General features: G+C 37.3%; 1 protein-coding gene across 1 annotated transcript in view; it reads left to right on the top strand.

The window, feature by feature from the left end:
• Nucleotides 1-7,531: 7,531 nt before the first annotated feature.
• LOC104124927 (mucin-5AC) overlaps nucleotides 7,532-20,964 on the top strand; it is a 22,330-nt gene continuing 8,897 nt past the window's right edge. Inside the window, exons 1-17 of the mRNA XM_035892862.1 lie at nucleotides 7,532-7,634; nucleotides 9,345-9,410; nucleotides 9,866-10,127; nucleotides 10,547-10,661; nucleotides 11,287-11,377; nucleotides 12,223-12,332; nucleotides 12,546-12,762; nucleotides 13,485-13,610; nucleotides 14,098-14,215; nucleotides 15,032-15,170; nucleotides 16,199-16,309; nucleotides 16,867-16,936; nucleotides 17,745-17,882; nucleotides 17,967-18,131; nucleotides 18,620-18,714; nucleotides 19,517-19,643; nucleotides 20,375-20,630. Of these exons, the coding sequence (XP_035748755.1) occupies nucleotides 7,532-7,634; nucleotides 9,345-9,410; nucleotides 9,866-10,127; nucleotides 10,547-10,661; nucleotides 11,287-11,377; nucleotides 12,223-12,332; nucleotides 12,546-12,762; nucleotides 13,485-13,610; nucleotides 14,098-14,215; nucleotides 15,032-15,170; nucleotides 16,199-16,309; nucleotides 16,867-16,936; nucleotides 17,745-17,882; nucleotides 17,967-18,131; nucleotides 18,620-18,714; nucleotides 19,517-19,643; nucleotides 20,375-20,630 (2,309 nt within the window). The remainder of the gene's footprint in view (nucleotides 7,635-9,344; nucleotides 9,411-9,865; nucleotides 10,128-10,546; nucleotides 10,662-11,286; nucleotides 11,378-12,222; nucleotides 12,333-12,545; nucleotides 12,763-13,484; nucleotides 13,611-14,097; nucleotides 14,216-15,031; nucleotides 15,171-16,198; nucleotides 16,310-16,866; nucleotides 16,937-17,744; nucleotides 17,883-17,966; nucleotides 18,132-18,619; nucleotides 18,715-19,516; nucleotides 19,644-20,374; nucleotides 20,631-20,964) is intronic.

Raw genomic sequence — 20,964 nt, 5'->3', positions numbered from 1 at the left:
ACCAGTTCTTCCACAGAAGCAAGAACGTATTTATTAGGGGGAAGTTAACAGGCCATTGAAAAAAGGGTGGGGAGTGAACGTGAATCCCTGGGTAGGGCTGGAAAGCAAAACCCTGGTGAGTCACCTGTAGACTGATGGAAGGAAAGAATGGCTGAGGCTATCACAGAAAGGTGAGAAAACCATGAGCAGGACAAGCCAAGGAGAGCAACTAAACCTCTACAGAGTTACATGGAAAGGGTGTACCGGATCTTCTGCTTATCTTAATGTCAACTTGGTTTATGTTAATTGCAGGCTGTCATTACTTTACTTTACCTTCCACACCACAATAAATATTCTCTTCTCGGACCATTCCAACTGTTCATTGATTTTCCTAGTTCACATGGCAAGCAAGGACTTCACAGATCTGAGGCACAATACAGCTTTACCTGTGTCCCAACCATATCTGGTTTATCATGCTTGTGAGCAGGTAGAAGTTCTTAACACTAGTGGAGTTGTAATTTAACACAGAAGGCAGATGGATTCTGGTTTCATTAATAGCCTTAATACCACCACTTCCTAGCTTCTGAATGCTTGATTTGCCACCCTCATATTATATGACCTTCTTTCAGGTTGTAAGTATAGTATTTATAGTATATATGATATCCACATTTTATCCGCATTTGAAATCTGACGTTAAATGGGTATAATCAATGTCTCAAATTTTGTCCCTACTTCTGTGCAAGAAACCAAGAAGAAAAGGTAAAATTGGAAAGATTATAACCACTGTCAGAACTATGGGTCAAATAACCATTATATTGGATTTACTGTTAGAAGAGGTACCTTTAGTGGCCAATCCATTGGTATAGGTGTTTGATACAAGATCAAAATAAGAGAAGAATATGTCAGCCAAACCCATGGCTGTTGTAATTAATTTCCATCTACTATAATATGAGCTGGTCTAAATCAACTCTACAGATCTATCCTAAATTCATTTCCATGTTATTTGATGCTGAGATGTCAAGATAAGCTTCTGGGTTTCACACAGCATTAAAATTGAGAAAAACAGGCAAAAAATGCAGGAAAGAAACAAAAAATGTTCTCAACACCTCCCTGAATATTCCCTCCTGCAAACAAAAGTGCTTTGTTTTAGTGCCAGGCAATACCAAAACTGTGGTCCCTTAGTGGATTCTTGGTGTACCTTAACAATAAATGCACCTGCTTAAGTTTCTGTTATTAAAATATTTCAAAACTTGCTTCTGGAGTTTCTTTCCCCTCATACAACTGAAGAGGAGAGCTTGCTCCTCCCTACCTACATAGGTAGACTCTTTTCACTGTACCATCCAGGAAACTCAAAAGTCCTCCAACTACTTCTTTTTAATCTACAAGAACAATTTGGAGCAGCCACCCACGTGACCAATGAACATACTTACTTAAACGCTTCTGGTTTCTGTGATACTCTCATCTACAGATATGGTTCCCCCAGCAATCAGTAAAATCTCATAACCTGATAACTTTCAAAATTTCAAAAGCCACCTAACAGAGTGACCTGAATTTCTTCTGTACCTGCTTTGTCATTACCAGTTTCACCTGTTCCTTGTGGTGGAGAGGGAGGAAGAGAAAGAGCATATATGGTTGGATAAGCTGAACACTGGGTCATCATTTGATTGTCACTACTCCCTAGAAATCAAAAATCTGAATCTGAGTGGTAGCAATCCACCAGAATACGTAAAGTTTTGAGAAAAATATCTGAGCAACATCTTTTGAAGCACATCTTCAAATACAGCTGGGACAACCTTCACAACAGCTATATAAGACTGCACTGGCAAATGCTTAGTGAAGTACCATACTCAAGTTTGACACGCATTTTGTTAGTCACAAAGAATTATAACAAGTGAAAACTAAAAACTGTCATAGAAGAAGAAGGGTAGGACTCTGCTTAGCAACAACTCCAGTAACAGAGACAGGACAAGGGGAAAAACAGCCTTGACCCCACTAACACACCTAGTCATCCTGGGTACAGACACCCTCCTCACCTTCACCAGGTGAACACCAAAAGCCCTGATCAGCCTCTTAGAAAACTCCTCCCTTTATCAGTAGTCCCTTGCTCTAGTTACCCAATGGGAAACAAGAAATGCTCTCCAAATGTTTTAAAGTGACACAAAAAGATCTTGGTATTCTGTTATTCATCTCATGCAGAGGTGGGTGCAACTGTGAGGAGGAAAGTAAGCTCTGCTACTTCTGACCATCACAGGTTGCCCATTGCTAAAGCTATATACGTAATAGTTACTGAAAGCCTAGTTTGTTGGGTGGCTTGTTTAATTGCTTAAGGGAAACTAGTGTATATTTATTTAATTCAGCTAACTGGTCACGTAAACCAGGTATCATTTGCCTTCTCTATGTACAGATAAATTTATATTCATTATGAATACTGGCACAGAATAAAACAACCTTCTATGGGCAGGAAATCCAGTCTTTTCTTTTCTCCTGTTCTGCTGAAGCATGAAGATATAGATCTAGGGTGTGTAAACAGCTTACTACTGATTATGAAGATGTAACTTCATTAAACATCCTGGATATTTTGACAGGGAACATGTTTCATGCTATAGCAGACTAATATGTTGACTTAAGTACCCCAACCTCACCATAGTAAGCTACCACTTATTTTAGTCAAAAAATCAAATCCAGGTAAGGGTTCACAAAGGAACTCTTTTTTTTTTTTTTTTTTTTGTGGTTATTTTATAATACTAAAAGAGTGAGGATATTTAGTGCTAAAAAAAAGTGGAAATAAGGGCTGAGCTGAAATAAACTGAAAAAAAGGACACAATTCAGTTCAATAATACCTGAATGGAATATTGTATTACCCTGTCTTGTTCTTTTACAGAAATATTTTTAAATTTATAATTGCGAGGTAAGATTTTGATACAAACCCAAGGGAATCAGGTATTCAGCTGTGATCACATTTTACAATTAGCATACCTTCCCAACTATGTCTCCTTCCTCTGCTTCAGCAGAAATGACAAACATGAGTAGAGACTGCTGAAATTAATCTTTCCAGACATGCAGAAGACAATACTGTCCCATTTTATGCAAAAAAGAAGTCCTTTGTACATCTCTACACACCCTAGCATACTTCTGGTTTTTTTTCCTCCTCCTGTGGCTCCCCCCATGCCAATTATATCTCCCAGGTGCCTCTTGCTAAATCTCCCACTGAGCAGCAGTTCTCATTCCATTTCTTATGATGAAGACTTCTGGACCCATCAGCTACCTTAATTCTTGTAAACTGGCAGGAGGCTGAAGATGAAGATGAACTGAGGGCAAATGTTATCTGTATACCAAGTGCTGGTAAAAGAATGGTTTCACTAACTTTAAACATTTATGTCCATCTTTTACCATATTAAAGTAAGGTCTCTCAACCTTGGAAAGAGACAGAAATCTGCCCAGAGCAACCCATCCTACCTATATCAGATGCTAAGCTAAGATAAAGTGACATGAAGTAGCAAAAGTGTCTGTGTTTATTGAAGCATACATTCAATCATGCTTTTGAAATTATAATCCAGTAGAACTGCAAAAAGCCAATGTTCAGAAATAAAAGTACATTAAACATCTACTGGCAAGCTTTTTAATGGCCTGATTCATTGCCCATTTCTCTAATTTGTAGTCCTCGTAACTCCATGGATGTGAACGGAATTGCACAGGAATGATACTGAAACAATGTGATCATGGTTGCAGGCCATAATCAATCTAACATTTTTTTCCACCTACAAAGCTGGTGTAAGGTTGTCTGACTCTCTGAAATCACTCCTATTTTCTACAAGAAGGCAAAATCAGATTATGCAGAGAATTCAGAAGCAGATTTCAAGGTTTAAGCCCATCTCTAATAAATGTAGGATACAGTCTAGCTGAAGTTGGCTTAATGTTCCTCAGATAGGTGCTTAATGCTTGTCAGTGCCACACAGAAAGGCTTCCACAGCCTACATTCAGTGTGATCATGTGGTAGTGCAGGACCCTTCAGGGTTATTAGTCTCTTCCTTTTATAAGATCAGCTGCCCCATGAGGCACAGAGTGAATTCCTAATGCTGGGTCCCCATATACGAAATACTCCACACCTCCTCAGACTTCAGTGATCAGTGAGGTTTTTTTGCCAAGGAGCTGCCTGACATTAGTTATTATATTGAAAAAATTAGAAAAACCGGCATGCCATCTGCATAACTGAAAAGAAACATCAAATTAAATTTGTTCCAGGACCTGTTATTTGTGGAGGAGGAGTTGTTTGCAATCATGTTATGTTTCTTTATTAGACTGAACCTTAACAAAATGTATGTACGTATATGTATATGCTCCTCCCAAAATGCAAATACCATTGGCCAGTTTCTGAGGAAGGAAGAGCATCCTCTATTTACCTGCTCATTTGCTAAAATCCCCCAAACCCCACCTTTATAGATTGTCTGAATCAATCTGGGACTGAAGCCAAAGTCACCTACTATATAAGACTGACAGAGCACAGATGAACTACTCCTCCTGACCAACTTTAGACCTGACATCCTTCTGTCAGACTCCACTCAAGATGGGGTTTGGCAGGGGGATATGGGTATCCAAATGGGCTTTCCTGTTAGCAATTTGCTGTATCCATCAGATAGGTAAGAAGTTATTTTTTCTATTGCGAAAAGAAAAAATACTCTGCTTAGATCTAGTAATATATTTTAAACTACTATACTCATGTTATTGTTTCACTTAGCAGATGGTTGCATTTAAAAAAGATTTCTTTATATCTTTTTTTTCATTTTTCATTAAATATTTAATGTCTGTCTATTAACTGGAATGATTTAATTTAATATTGACTCAAACTACTGCATGTAACTACATTTGGAAGTTAGCCTTGAAGATCAAATCAAAAAGAACCTTTATTCATGTCTTAAAATGTCAGTTTTTCAGTATCACTTATGCCTTACAATAGCATTTTAGTCCTGTTGCATTTTATATTAGGATTGATTATGGATGTTGTGTTTTTTTATGAAATTTAAACCACAACATTTTCCAGTTGCCAGATCAGACCACTGGTCAATCTTTTCTAGTACCTTGTCACCTACCAGGAGCTAATACCACATTCCTCAAGATTTCTTGCAACTTCTTTTGCAAAAGAAGGGAATTGTAATGTGACAATGGCTTTCAATAATTGTGCATTGATAATACGCTATGCAAAATATTTATATAAATTACTGATATTGAGTGTGAGGAGGACTGGGAGATTCACCTGACACAGGCAATCCATCATTTTATATGGGTTTTTTTCTCCTGTCAATATTAGTTCCATCTGGGCTGGTCTTGGCAGTTTTTGTTAATATGACTAGTCCTATTAAGTCAATGGGACCACTCAAATTGAAATTACTTGCATGAGTACAAGCTTACTAACTCAGTCCCATTCATGTACAGTAATTACTGCCCTGTCAGCTAACATTCTGAAATCTTCAGATTGCCTATGTAAATTTATCTTGCATATAATTTTCAAAATATTGACAAATGCAAATATAATTTTAGGCTACTCTATAGTTTGTGAAATAAACACTAAAATACTGGCAAGTTGATTTAAGGACAAAATAAAACAGAGTATAAGCTTATGTTTAGAATTATGCAGTGACATTCAAAAGCATCTTCAGCCATTCATTGAACAAGGAAGTTATTTGTACTGTGCCATGCTAATCTTGATAAATTGCTTTGAAAAAGGAGTAGTGGTTAAACAGTATCTAGAAAACTCTTTTTTATTTGAATCACACTCTGTGGAAAATATTTTCAGATGTCCTGAGTGACTAAAGAATATTGGCCCAATCCCATGTCATGTCCACAAACATTCTGTGCCTGGCTTAATATTTTGGTCAAATACTAACTTTTATAAATTGATTGTAACAATAATTGCATATGTGGATTGGCAGCTGGATATAGACTTAGCAAGGTGCATCCAGAAATATTCTTATTAGGTCACTTCTCAAATTATCAAATAGTAAATTATCTTGACTATTTTTTACAATTGAGAGATACTTGTTTTTATAATGGGCAACGGTGTGGCATTGTGCAATTGCTAAATAAATCAATGCAGCTAGAATTTCCTTGGGAATGATGTATTTACTAAGCAAACAAAAGTGCCTGCTGTTTCCTTGAGAAAAATTAACAGACCAAAATACATGTATATACTATTTTGCCCTGTTACAAAGGTTCTCATTCTAGAATAAACAATCAATCTATGATTCTACGCCTACTGAGATTCCTATAGATATGTCGGGTGAGAGCACATTCTGGCCTATTATTAAGACTTACAGAGGCATTTGTCTCACCTGATCAATATAAATTTTTCTCATCCGATCAGTATCGATTATAATGATAGGAATGCATTTACCGAATGCTATCTGTGATACTGAAAGACTAACAGGAAATGGAAAATAGTTAAACTCCTACGTTACTTCTTTGTACGGCACTAGTGGTTATTCATAAAGTTAAATGAGAAAAGAATTAAAAGCTTAAGTCTGAAAGAAACTGGAGACACTGCAACAGCTTCTAGATATGGTGAGGCTGGCCAGAACCCTCTCCTCCAAGGCCAGAAGTCTCTTGGGGACCTCTTTGGGAGTGGGGACTTGAATCCCTTCCAACAGGCATCCTTCAGCTCTGGTATCAAGTCCTCAATCTGCTTACATGGAGGGCACAGCCAGAAGTTACACTGGAAAAAAAAAGGTGCTCCTGATCCAGTTATTTTTAAGGCAAAGGTAATTGTCCAGCTTTCGTAGAAGTATCTGGGCTGAGGTTCTTAAGTGGAGGAAATGCTCAGCAAGGAATGTAAGCACCAAAGGGGGCTGGGGTTTATGGCACACCCTTGAATTGGCATTTTCTCCTCCTCCACCAATGTAGCTCCCTGTTCAGTGAGATAGGTGTTATGGATCCAGTTCTGAACTCTTCCCACCTATTGTATAAAAAAAAGGGAGCTTAATTTAGGACTAAATTACATAGACAGTCCCTCTTTGACTGAGAAATTCTCTATAGACACCTAGAGTGCTCATTCACATAATCCTGATCAGGATTAAGATACTAGTCATTTCATCACCTAAATCCTTTGAGGATTTAAGACTTGGCAGGTTGTAGGTACATGTTAGTCAACATGTTCCAAGCATGATTATCACATGCTGACAGCTTTCAGTCCTTCACAAAATAAAGCTGTAGCCATTTTTCTTTTACAGGAAATGCCTGCCATATTTAATTACAAAAGACAAGAATTTAGAGCACCAACCTAGGAGCCCAGGGTCAGTCTTTTTATAGGCATGAAACTGTTCAGGTCAATATTTGTCACGTCTCAAAAGTCTTTGCCAATACCTCCTCTGGTATGGTATTGCTGGGCCATGCATGGAAAGGAATAAAAAACTTAGGGAATCATGATGGAGAGAAGGAGACTTCGTCTGGAAGACAGTTCATGTAGCTGATCCAGTATCCATTTAACTGGAGGTACAAACTAGGCACAAGAATAGGATAGTTTTGATGTAGGTGAGTGCCCTAATCACATGGTCATATGACCATGGCCAATTTTTCCTCCTTTGTCACTGTCCCACTGTTTTCAGCAGCATCTCAGCTTCAGGTGGGGGTAGCAAAAACCCTTGGTCAAATAGACTTACAGAATGGTGCGTAAGCTTTTTTGCAGAGATGCGAGTTTAAACCATCTCACAGTAAGAAGATGGGTAGAACAGGAAACCTGGTTCTTTTAGTTACTTCTCCTGGGTTACTGGTCAGGTTATGGGCCCTTGTATTATCACTCAGAGGTACCTTCTTTCATCCAGTTGTAAAGCAAACCTAGATCCCTGACTGAGGCTTTAGATTTGCTCCAGAAGAAAAGGCCCTGTGCATAGGCACTAAAGAAACTGGCATATAAATATCTGCAGCCATTACTGGATCAAGCCCTAAGTTTCTTGTTTCTTTTAACCAGTTCTGTGCCTTTTTTTGTTATTACCTAGATACTACACAGCAATTTTAATAAATGACTCCCTTACATGTAGTGAATTCTTCCTGTAATTTTTTCACATATTAGTGCAGCAGTGAAATAAGGGCTGTGAACCAGTCATTAGAATCCCTTGTAGTGAGTTTTAAGGGAAACAACAAAGGAGATATACATGAAACATTATTTGGATTTCAAACTCTGTGCATTTGTAATATAAAGTCTCTTTCTATTATTACGTTTTACCTTTTGGGGGGAGCTGTTTCATTTTTTCTGATGTGATAAAGGACTCTCCCCTTTGTCTTACAGAGATGTATCTGGGTCCTTTGATCCTATCTAAATGCTTTGCTTTAAAAGTTCAGATACAGCACATTGCACTTAACATGCTTTTTACAATTTCTTCACAGGAGCCCAGACTGAAATCCAACAGGAAACAGAAAGAAAATACCCTGGGGTTGTTCAGCAGAAACAAAACAGTATGTTCATTTATACTGTGTATTTGTATTTCTTTGCTACATCTCTACTAAATAATAAAAATGCCTAAAAAACTTCCTTACATAGTGCTGGTAATGTCAATGTGTATTAAAAAGCCTCTCTCTGTATAAGAATTGTAATACCTTTATTAGATACTAGTTGCTAAACACACAGCATATCATTATATTCTGTATAATAATAGGTAGCTAAGAAAACAGGCGTTTGTAGAGGCTGTATGCATATGTGCCTAAATATATAAAATCAAAGTGGAACATACATGCAGGATGTTTGGCTCCTTATAAACAAGGAAATGAGACCACTTTGGCAAGCTGTAAAGTCAGCAGCTGATGCTGGGAAATCAAGATGGCAACTTAGCTTCACTGATTTTTATAATGTAAAAATGGTTTGTGATCATCCTGTACAATGCATTTGTGGTCATTTCTAAGGGCCCGTAACAGAAAAATACTAAACAGAGAGCAAAAGGAATAATTGAAGTTTTTATTCCCTCCTTAGAAAGAGGAGGTGTAATGAGAAGGCAATGATGCATTTGTACCAGCAACAGGCTAATTTAGTACAGCTTTACCCTTTGTATTGTTCAGTGTGTCTGAAGCACTCCAGTATGCAAAGCCATGAATTTCTGCCTCTCCTAACAGAGTACAGAGTTTCATAAGAGGGTCAAAATTAAAGGGCAGAAAGTGCTGATCATCACAGTTGAAAGCAATTTATTATGATTTAACTATCCTGATCTTGAATCTTAGTACACACTTTTAACCCGATCTGTGGCGTAAAACAATACAGGCTTAAAATTGTTTCATTGGATCTGGCGTATTAACTTCCTAGTCCTTTCTAGGTCAATTTTAGGTGCAAATTTTGGTATTGTTATCCTATTATTGTTATCCTTGTTTTCTTTCTTACTTTTTTCTAGCTCCTGCGACAGTTTCATCTAAGGTGAACATCATCCAGCCAATGCTGACAAATCCAGTAATAACATGTAAGTAAAGGAAATCAAATGTAAAGTAAAGGAAATTAACTGTATTCAACAAGTTTTCAATTTTAGGGGATATAGACAGAGGAATCTACTACAAATAGGGATAGATACTGGTAAAGGAAGTCATGGATTATTAAGAGGAAAAAAAGGGTGGTTAAGAAACATACTGTTGAACTGTTAGCTGAAATGTGGACAAATAAAAAAGCTCCAGCTGGACATAACTATAACCATGTATAACGGTATATAAGATGAGTAACATATGAGTAACATATAAGATGAGTAACATATGAGTGAAGAATGAATATACAGTTTTATAATGGATAGATGGACAGAAAATTAATGAAGGCAGGCAGGTGAAAACTATTCAATGACAAAACGAAGCCTTGGACAAGTTGATTTTCACCATGTTAAGGCTGGAATTTCTAAGTAATTTTTTTACAGCTAGTTTTAATTCACAGCTTCCAATCCTGCTCACAATGGCCGGGTGTGCAGCACATGGGGCAACTTCCACTTCAAGACGTTTGATGGAGACATATTCTCCTTCCCTGGGCTCTGTACTTATGTTTTTGCATCCCATTGCAATGCTCCCTATGAGGATTTCAACATCCAGATTAGGCGCACAGTAGTGGAAAATGCTCCAACAATCAACCGTATCATCATGAAACTTGAAGGCGTAGCTGCTGAACTGACAAAGGATGTTGTCATGATCAACAGCAACAGGTAAGCTTATTCACGACACTTGTTTGGTAACCACAGACCTTTTTCTCAAACTTGCCAAGTACTTGGGTGTATTGGGGGGAGTGTGTGTATGGGTAGACTTATGTATTCTTCAATAAATCTGACAATCTTACCAACTTAAATAATGAATAAGTTGATGTTAATTCCTTTTACAGTAAATAAATCCTTCCTTTAAATATTACCTCAAAAATAAAATTTGGATGAAAAATCCTGAGAATTTGGATCCAAATTCAGATCTATGTTTGATTACATTGGACCATCTTATTTTTTAATTGCTTTTCTTTCCACACAACTGCATTGTTTTAGAATCCCTACAGATGCTAGATACCACAAGCTATTTTTTTCTCTTTATCAAACATCTGGCTCAGAAAATACCTAGCATTCTTTCTGCCTTTTCCCAGAGTTCAACTGCCATACATCCAATCTGGAATTATGATAGAGAAAAGCAGCATTTATGTGAAAGTTGCCAGCAAAATGGGTATTGTGCTAATGTGGAATGAAGATGACAGTGTCCTGGTAAGAACTGCTCCTGGACTTGTCTACACCTTCAGAGACCAGAGCTAATCTTTGACTAGGCCAGTCCCTTTCTGTTTAGGGGGTTACTATTGCCTTCACATCTCATACTGTTGAGCAGTTCTTTCTTAATAAAGATAGGTTTGCATCCAAGTAGTCCTAAAGAGAACAATATGGATTTACTTCTAGTCGATAGCAGACATCTGCTTAAAATAGGGTGAAAAATCACTTTCATTATATCATTAACATATTGACATTGTTATAGGACCTACTTACCCCTTCAAATATAATCTTCTATAAGAATTTCACTTTCTTAGGACTTCATTTTTGACTGTGGATTTGATTTTCCTTCTGAAGAATGAATAGACAGAAAGAGGCTGATAGCAAGATAGATATTACAGTGAAAACTTAAGTCTGCATCAATAGCATCAATAGCTTGGACTCTGCATTATAAATCAAATCAAAGAGAACTCTTCATTCTATCCCCCAGGTTTGAATTAGATTGCTAAATAAAATTACACAGATCTGATGACAGAAATAGACAGCAGGTGCAGGTGCTTTCAGTGGTCTTGAATATATTTTAGAATGTTTATACTAATTTCTATCAATGTACTCTACATCATTTTAGCTGGAATTGAATGAGAAATATGCCAATCAGACCTGTGGACTTTGTGGGGACTTTAATGGCTTTCCGATTTACAATGAGTTCTATTCAAACAGTAAGTTTTTTAAATAATAAAAATTGCTTTCTGGAGTCTCCAACATGCTTTTTTGGTATCCTTTTAACTCTAACATCATCAGCGTTCCTCTTTCCTATCCCGTTAAATGATTTACCCAGAAGATATGATTCAATCTCTGTTGAAAAATATGTAGTACAGAGATCACATAATGTGATTTAATACTTTAAGTATAAATGTAGTACTGGTGCTAACAACTGATTGCATATTTCTTGTATGCCATGGTTTTATTTACCTAACCAGCTAACGCCATAAAAATGAGCCAGATTTTCACTAATAACATAATTAAATATAGAAATAAATTCAATAAAACAAAAGATAATTGTGTTATCTAGCTAGTACATTTATTGTTTCAGCTCTGTCTTAAAATAGGTATATCCACATTTGCCTGATGAATTACACAATATTTATAAGATCTTGTCTTCATCATTCTATCTATTCCCAGCTTGAGCTTTTTTCTAAACCTCTTCTCACAGCAGCCTCCCTTATCCAAATACCTGTTTAGATTCTTTTCTCTCTTCCCTGCATGGGCTCGATATAATCTGAAAACAGTTTGTTATTTTTCTGGTAAAGATCTTAGTTTGCATCTAGATATAATAGGCTGAGAATTGTTTTCTAATGTTTACTTTTTCCAGGGTGCTCTGCAAGGTAAATTGATACAGTGATATAGTGCTTCCTTTGGAAGGGATGATGATCAAATTTAAAGACTTAAGGGAACTAGCTGCCTTGGCCAGTCTTGAGCAGAATGGTTGAGAGGAGAAACAGATAACAGGCAGTGGCCTTGAGCAAAACCCTACAACCTTCTTTATGAAACTTATTTTGTACAGATATTAAGCTGACAGCCTTGCAGTTTGGGAGTATGCAGAAAATGGATGGGCCAACAGAACACTGTGAAGACTCCATTTCTACCCCACCAGATAATTGCACCAATAATTTTGTAAGGATCTTTTGACTATTCTTTTATTTTTCTTTCAAATTTATCTGTACCCTTCCACAGCTGCAGACAGGTCAACAGGAAAAGCCCTCGTGCGACAGCAACTTAAAGAGGGATGTAAGATTCTATCAAAGAATAATTATGCAAAGTAACAGTACCAAAAAATTGCTCCTTTCTATTTTCTGAAGTTGTTTAATTTTTTTTTTTTCTCTCAAGGATGACATATGCCAGAAAACATTGACCAGCTCTGCATTTGCAGAGTGTAATAATCTAGTTGAAGTTAGAGAATACATTACGGCTTGCCAAGATGACTTGTGCCACTCTGAAGAGTCTAAAAATGCCTCATGTATCTGTGACACCTTTGCTGAATACTCCCGGCAGTGTGCTCATGCTGGCGGACATCCTCAGAACTGGAGAACCTCGAAACTGTGCCGTAAGTTTCACTGGAGATAGCCTTACTTTATGCTCAGTAACTAACAAACAACAAGCTCTCAAATGATGCTGAGGATGCATGAGAAATTATGGGTCATTCAAGATTGTATTCTCCAGAGGGTTCTGATGTACAAGTTCCAGCATGAAGACTTCAGCAAAAGAGCTAAGGGGTTTAATGCAAACCAGATTAAACACTCTCAAACACTTAGATGGATATTCTAATTGACAGTCAAAGTGAGAAAGAGCAGGAGGGAGAAAGAAAGAGCAGGAAGGAGAAAGAAAGAGCAGGATTTCCAGCATTTGCTCCAGAATAAAAACCCATGAGGTACTATTTGCCCTTCCAATGGTATCAGAAAAATGCAAATATACTAAAGCTTTAGGAGCTTAAGGATTATATTTCATGAGCAATACAAGTGTTCATGAGAAGGGTGCCTTTGGTAGAAACACAAGCCTTGCTAACTTTGTGGGGTCATTACCTTGATGTCCCCAGAAGTCCAGTCATTGAGCCAGTTCAGCTCCAGGCGGTCGTGGAAAACACATCTCAACTGTAAAATATGGATCTAAGTGATTAATTTGCAAATTTTGAGAGCTGGTGGTGGATCTGCAGTTTAGTGTGGTTTTACATCTAGTTGAAAAACTTAAATGAACATAAATACTTTCATATAGAGTGAACTAGAAATATTTTTGACTGAAAAAATAATCTCTTCTCCTTTAAAATTTCAGCCAAGAAGTGTCCTTACAACATGCAGTACCAGGAGTGCAGCTCCCCCTGTGCTGACACATGCACCAATTCTGAAGGATCTCGGTTTTGTGAGGAGCATTGTATAGACGGTTGTTTCTGCCCCTCAGGCAAGTTCTTATATACTCACATTGCCAATCTCAAAGAATAGCAGCTCACCCACAGGCTCTGGGCAGGTTCCATGAGGTTTAGGCATCCTGTATTTGCATTTTTCACAGCTGCAAGTGACAAGCATTTGTCGTGTCTCAGCTGAGACAAGATATCTGAAGTAATTGCCAATACCTGTGCAAGATTCAAAAAGCAGGAAAGCAGAACAGCAAATAGATCAAGACCAGTCTCTCAACGAGCCACCTGTGCTACATTAAATCCCTCTTTCAAAGCAGGTGGAATTTAAGAATACAAAGGTTGAATCCTTCACTGTGCAAATTGGCACGGTCCTACTGTCCTCAGCCTAGATACGACCATTCACAACAGCTGCAGATCTGTCTCTAAGATGATATTTAGGATTCATAACACACAAAAATGGTGTATAGGAAGTGACTCTTTAATTGATCAAGGTTTTGTCTTTTTTTTTTTTTTTTTTTTTTTTTAATCTAGGGACTGTATTTGATGACATCAACAATTCTGGCTGCATTCCCCATGAACAGTGCTCCTGTGTTTACAATGGCAACACCTACGCTACCGGAACTTCTTTTTCAGAGCAGTGCCGTACCTGGTAACCTTTGTTACTTTTCTAACTTACTATTTCCTCTCATATATTTAATTATTTTAATGGCTTATTATATGCGATTGCATTACTGGTAATTGATATGTGTATTTAACTGAGCACTACAGTTCCAAAATATCCCTAAAGAACTTCCCTTGTATTTAGCAACAGCCTTAACTAGCTTTACATTCCAACTCAAGGTGATCAAGGCAAGGATTTACAATGTTTAGATTACTCACCAGTCAATTAAAATTATTCCTCTTTGTTTATTTTGTTCAAACATTTGTAATTCTCTAAGGCCAATGAAGTTGCAGTGATTTATATGTTTGTCAATATTTCTTTTCTCTGGAGAAAGCCAGCAATGACACAATACAACCTCAATTTCACAATTATTAATCCTGTACCTGTGCACTACCACATATCCTTAGAAAACAGATATGCTCTGCATCAGGAGTAGACCTGGGGACATATTTCTGCTAGTTTCTGATACATTTGTGTAACAAAACAGAAGAGATTTTAATTTGTCATTGTGTTTTATGTTAGCTGCAAAACCCAAGTAATTACTCATCCAATACCTGCTGCTGGAGAGTTCACCTGTTCAAAGAAGAAAATCAAATAAATAAACAAAGTGAATGCATACCATAGTAATTCCTTTTACACACATTCACAATGTTTTGGAAAGTCTTAAACATAGATTTACTGTGTGTCAAATTACAGCTTAAAGGGGAAAACAGCAGCAAAATAGCTGAACTTAATGTCACTGTAGTTCCTTTTACTCTGGACCACTGTTACTGATTTCATCTAACTTTATTCTCTCTCTTCCAGCACTTGTAATGGAGGCCAGTGGAGCTGCCAGAAGAGGTCATGCCCAAGTACATGTTCACTAGAGGGAGGTTCACACATTTCCACATATGATAAAAAACGCTATGATCACCATGGAGACTGCACTTACACCCTTTCTAAGGTGGGAATCAGATATTACTAGGTCATAAAGCCTTATACATTTATAGAAAGAAAAGGTGATCTCAATCAACGCTTTTGAAACTTACCTCCTTTGACATACAGATGTTAAATTGCCTCTCGCTTAGCCAGATGCTTACTAGAGCATATGCTGCCATTCAAATGAGAATCATCAGTTAACTATTAGGATGTTATGCAACAGTACATGGTGTTTTCTGGGGAATTTCCAGTTCTGTGATGTAGTAATTGCTGAAGAGCATTGCCTTTTTAAAGAACTTGCTTAATCTACATTCTTCAGTGTGATTAATCCAGCTTTCTGAGTTGTGTAATTTTTGCCGTGTTACTGTAGTATGTGGTATTGGGCTAAATGGTACAAGTCTGAAAAATTACACTAACAGTTCTGGAAAAAAAAATTCCATTTATAAGATCCAAAATTTTATTTTATTTCTGCAAAGTTGAAATACAGAAAACCAGTTCAAGTCAACTGATAATTTCATTTAGGTTTTGAATATTTTTAAACAGATTTTAAAATAAATCAAAATAAATAGAAGAATTAGAAGTTATTTATAATAAAAATACTTAATAGCAGCAATGTGCAAGTGAAATGTTTTGATCTTTTAGAGGCTTTTTCTGTTTGCTTCCCTTTTTCCCCATCTGCACAATTCAATATAAAAAAAGTGCTGTATGTTACTGTTCTCCTAAATTTTTTTTTATCTGAAATTTTTGTTCAGAATTAATACCAGCTACAGAAAGATGCAAGATACAGTAGAACTGAATCAAACATTAGAAGCGGTCATGAATAAAATATCCAAATGTGGATATCATCAATAAAATGCAAAACTAGATTCTAATTCTCTCATTACATCATTACAAAAGGCAAAACTGAATCTTAGGCCAAAGAAGGCCTGGGATTTGGGAGAGTCTGGATCTTCTCCAGAAACAGAAATATTTTTTTCAGAGTTGAGAGAAAATTTTACAAGGAAAGCTTCTGTAATTAGCTTTTCATGAAATAACTGTTGGCATTTTTTTCAGCACTGTAAAGATGAAACCTTCATCATCCTGGTAGAACTGTCCAAATGTGGCCTAAGAGACTCTAAGACGTGCTTAAGGACAGTGACCCTCAACATGACTACAGGAAAAACTGTAAGAATGCAAAATAAGCATGGGAAATTACTATTAAAAATACAGGGATCAAAGAAGCTAGGCCTTAGTCAGGGAACAGCATTTCTCTCTCAAATGGTCAGCATATGTTTTTTAATGAAGTGAAAAAAAAAATAGATTTTGTTATGAAAATCAGATCAGCTGTAAAATTAGCTTTGTGGAAGTTCATTAAGATAAGCGTTGTAGTCAGAAAGCAGAAAAAAGTATTTTCTCTGCCAATTAGATGGAAAAAACCCATGAGCTTTTAGGTTAGAAACTACAACAGTAAGGGAGGTAATTCATCACAAAGATGTGTTCAAAGAAACCAGTTTGATGTAATTCCCTAGGGAGCTGAGAAAGTATCTTTAAAAATAATTCTTTTATGGCAGAAAAAATTAGTAAAGTGTACAAAGTGAAAAGAGAGAAGAGGTGAAATCACAAAAAAATAGCCTTTTTATTTAATATTTTTTTAATTAATATCACTCAAGTCACCACCATTATTAGTCTTTGGACTACAGTTATCCTTCATGCAGTTTCCTCTTGTTCCTCTTCCTTATCAGCTAATCGAGGTCAAACATGATGGTGATGTGCTTGTGAACAAGATCCACACCCAACTGCCCTTCTCAGCAGGTACTTTTTTCTCTAACAGTCCATGAGCAATAAGCTCAGAACTTCAACTCCACATCTGCTTATTTTCTTAAACTATGGAAGGTAAAAGGAATGTGAGTTGTTCAGAACCTGAATGTTCACACCTTGGTTGTCTTTGGGATATTTCCTGAGTCACACAAGTGCTTTGGAAGTAGAAGTGGGAAGTTTGGTGTCATAAAGAAATGGAAGAGAGTACAAGCATAGGCAAGAGTTCAAACAGAAGCAACACCATTTACACTCTCCTGATTTGATCACTGTAAGGTTTACTTCCTTCTCACTGCCCAAAACTGAACACAGAAGACATCTGTTTGCCTGTTCTATCTCTACTTTTTTTTTCTTAAGCTTACCACCCCTGTGCTCACACTTTCTCAGACAGAAATTTGATTTTTGTTCTCTCTCAATAACTAATGAGTCTATGTGATATCTCTGACCTCCAGATTTGCTTAGCTTCCCTCTCCAGCAGAGTGATGATTCCAACGTATGCTGTACAAGCTTAGAAACAAAAATAGAATTATTCTTTTTAATGCTCAGTGCCATACAGTTTTACCTTCTTATTCTCTTGGAAGGCATAATCTTCAGCTGTTTAATGTTCAGACAGCAAATAAAGTTAACAACTTGGTAGCTACAGCAAATTCTGAACTGTAACTTTTGATTTATATTTGTGATTCATTTTCATAAAGATTGGTTTTATTTCACTTCAGAATTTGCAACAATTGCGATAGAAACTCAAGAAGAATAGTATAATGATGCACTGCATTCAGAAAGTAATCATTCTGGTTTTCATCTGTAGCTAATGCCATTGTGTTCAGACCTTCATCATTCTTCATCATCATACAGACAAATTTTGGTGTCCAACTTGAAATTCAAATCACACCCATCATGCAAGTATTTGTGCATCTGGATCCTATTTTCAAAAACCAGACCTGTGGTAAGTGAATGAAACATGAAAACATCTTGCTTGATGTCTTTTGTCTACTATGAGTATTAGAAACTTTTCACTGATTTTCAACAGGTCTCTGTGGAAATTTCAATGATAAGGGAACTGATGACTTCAGGACCGAAAGTGGCATAACTGAAGGAACAGCAACAGCATTTGCGAAGGTGTGGCAAGCCCAGGCTGCATGCACTGATATCAAGCAGAGTTTTGAGAACCCTTGTACACTCAGCATTGATAATGGTGCGTGCTTCTTAGCGTTTTTTCTAGGTTTTTTTTTGCTCATCCCTAAGGAAAACACTTCCATTGGAAAGCAAAGATAAGAGAGTAAAGACTTATATAGTTGGTAAACATATACATCTGAAATCAGAAACAAATATTCAAAATATAAGCACTAGGGATAAGTAACAAAGTAAAGGAAGAGTCACAGAAACATAACTGAAGGAAACTGTATGGTCACTGAAAACAGAGAGGATGTCTAAGCTGACAACGTGGTGTCAGAGGAGTGGATTGCAGGAGTATCTTTGGAAATCTTTTATTCATCCCTTCAGCAAGTTGTCTTCTTTAGTTTTAGGAACCTTAGCCACAAGTTGAGTAAAAAAAAAAAAAGACAGGAGAAGGAGAGATTTGATGTAACTTCAGAAGTGGCTTCATAGACCAGGGCAGTGTGGTTTTGTGACTAATGAAACACAAAGAGTAATGTGCATTTGTATCATTTGTTCTCTTCACAGAAAAATATGCTCAGCATTGGTGTGGACTACTAACTGACAGCAAAGGCCCTTTCGCTAACTGTCACTATGCAGTGGATCCCTCTGTTTACCACACGGTACTTTGTCAGACTGTTTTTCCCTTTATAAACAATAGAAGTAGGATCATTACAGCTAGCTACCAGAATAGGACTGTTCAGGCATGTCTTCTGTCTTACACAATGCTTGTATTTTCATCTCTGTACTGCAGCACTTCCTTCTTCCAACATGCGTTTGTGTGTGTATTGTAACATTACCTTATTTCAGTTGTCAGTCTTGGCTTCAAGATCCTGACTTGCTCACAAATGAAAAGGCAGCTATTTATTCCGGTATGGATGTACGTATATAGTAGGAAGTGTATGTAAAGGCATGTCAAATGTTTGTTTGAGTATCAGTGAATTGTTGTCTCATCAGCCTCATATCTCAATAATAACCACTTGGCACAGAAAGCCCATTAGCTAATTATCATTATTCTGCTATCAGTGTGTTACCAATCTTTCTTCTCACTATGAATCACCCAGGTATGGACACTGGTGAATTGACGCGTCTAGACTGTGTGCTGTGAATAGAGCTTTGCATGCGATTGTGCAGCATATTTGTAAATATGGTTCAGAGGAACATGAAGCTGTTAAATGTGTAACACACTTTAAGACCACTGTTTCCCAGTAACAACCGCAGACATCGACTGAGCTTCCATTACCTTCATTCTCCCCTGCCAGGAAACTCACACAAACACTGGAAAGTGATAAAGCTATGTAGTGTTGTCTATGAGTGAGCATATCTGAAGAAGGATTAGTGCATAAGACCAGAAAGATAACGTTCATTTTCATTAGACTGATGATATTACCAGCACTGAGACTTTATTTTTCTCTGCAATCTTAGAACTGCATGTTTGACACATGTGACTGTGAAAATAGTGAGGACTGCTTGTGTGCAGCCCTGTATTCCTATGTGAGAGCTTGTGCTGCAAAAGGAATCCAGCTGCATGGATGGAGGACTGATATCTGCAGTACGTACCCTTAACTATCCCATTTCCTAAGAACACACATCAATAAAAACTGCTGACCAGAGATTATTTTATACTGATTTCTAGGCAAATATAGTAAGTGTTGAGGAAGGGATTTTGTTAAGTGCACTCCTGGAAGTAATTCTCTGCTCCTCCCTTAGAATCAATCCATTGCTAGCAAGAGTGAATATGAAAAGGTGGAAGACATAGCTTTCTTAGGAAAGAGACCGCCGTTATGGAAGTACCTCCACCTGTTTCTGTGCAACTTTGAATTTCACTACAGCTTTATGTATCGCAACTTATTGTAGAGAAATTGCGACATATTAGAATAAGACTACTAGTAATACTAACCAGAATACTTGCAAATGAAAGGTCTCTGAAGCTGCATACTGGGTTGCACCGATCCAGTAGGTCTATTTTGAGCATACCAGGAGACATTCAGGGAGACATCTTGTCTCGCACTTAAAAAGGTTTGGAAGTCTTGCCAATGAATGGCAGCACCAAAATGAGTTTTCTTTCCAAAGTTTCATTTGGAAAAATATTTTCTTCTTTGCATACATCACTTGTTCTACTAACTTTGGAAGTATTCAGAAACATATTTACATGAAAGATGCAATGAAGGCAGAGGTGTACAGTATTGTTTACATGTTATTTCTACTGCCTATGTTTTCTTTTTCGCCCACAAGAAATTACCTTCTGGGATTAACAAACTTACTCTATTTTCTTCTCTCAAGCGAAACACACTACTTCATGTCCCAAATCCCTAAGCTACAGCTATACCATTTCTTCCTGTCAACCCACTTGTCGGTCTCTGAGTGAGCCTGATGTCACATGCAACATTAAGTTTGGCCCAGTTGATGGCTGTACCTGCTTAAATGGAACCTACCTGGATGACAGTGGCAAATGTGTGCCTCCTAATGAATGCCCCTGCTACTACAGAGGATCTCCCATACCATTTGGAGAAGTTGTCTATGAAAATGGGATTGTATGGTAAGAGAAACTTTTGCAAAACACTCAAGTAATAGTATATGTATTTTCTCATTAAGATCTGCTCCATTTAAACTGGTCACACCCTGCCTCGCTGAATTTTAATCCAATGCTCTCTTGGTTTTTTCAACTTTGTTTTCAACTGTTAAGAATGGTACACATTCCCCTGAGCTGGAAGACAGGGATGGGGAACAGAACGAAGCCCCCATAATCCAAGGGGAAATGGTTAGCGACCTGCTACACCACTTAGACACACACAGGTCTATGGGGCTGGATGGGATCCACACAAGGGGACTGAGGGAGCTGACAGAATTGCTCACCAACCCCCTTTCAATCA

Source organism: Egretta garzetta, unplaced genomic scaffold (assembly GCF_000687185.1).
Source record: "Egretta garzetta isolate BGI_Z169 unplaced genomic scaffold, ASM68718v1 scaffold44, whole genome shotgun sequence".
In the NCBI taxonomy this organism is placed as follows: Eukaryota; Metazoa; Chordata; class Aves; order Pelecaniformes; family Ardeidae; genus Egretta; species Egretta garzetta.
Note: the sequence above shows the minus strand (reverse complement) of the source record. Positions and strands in the feature narration are given on the sequence as shown.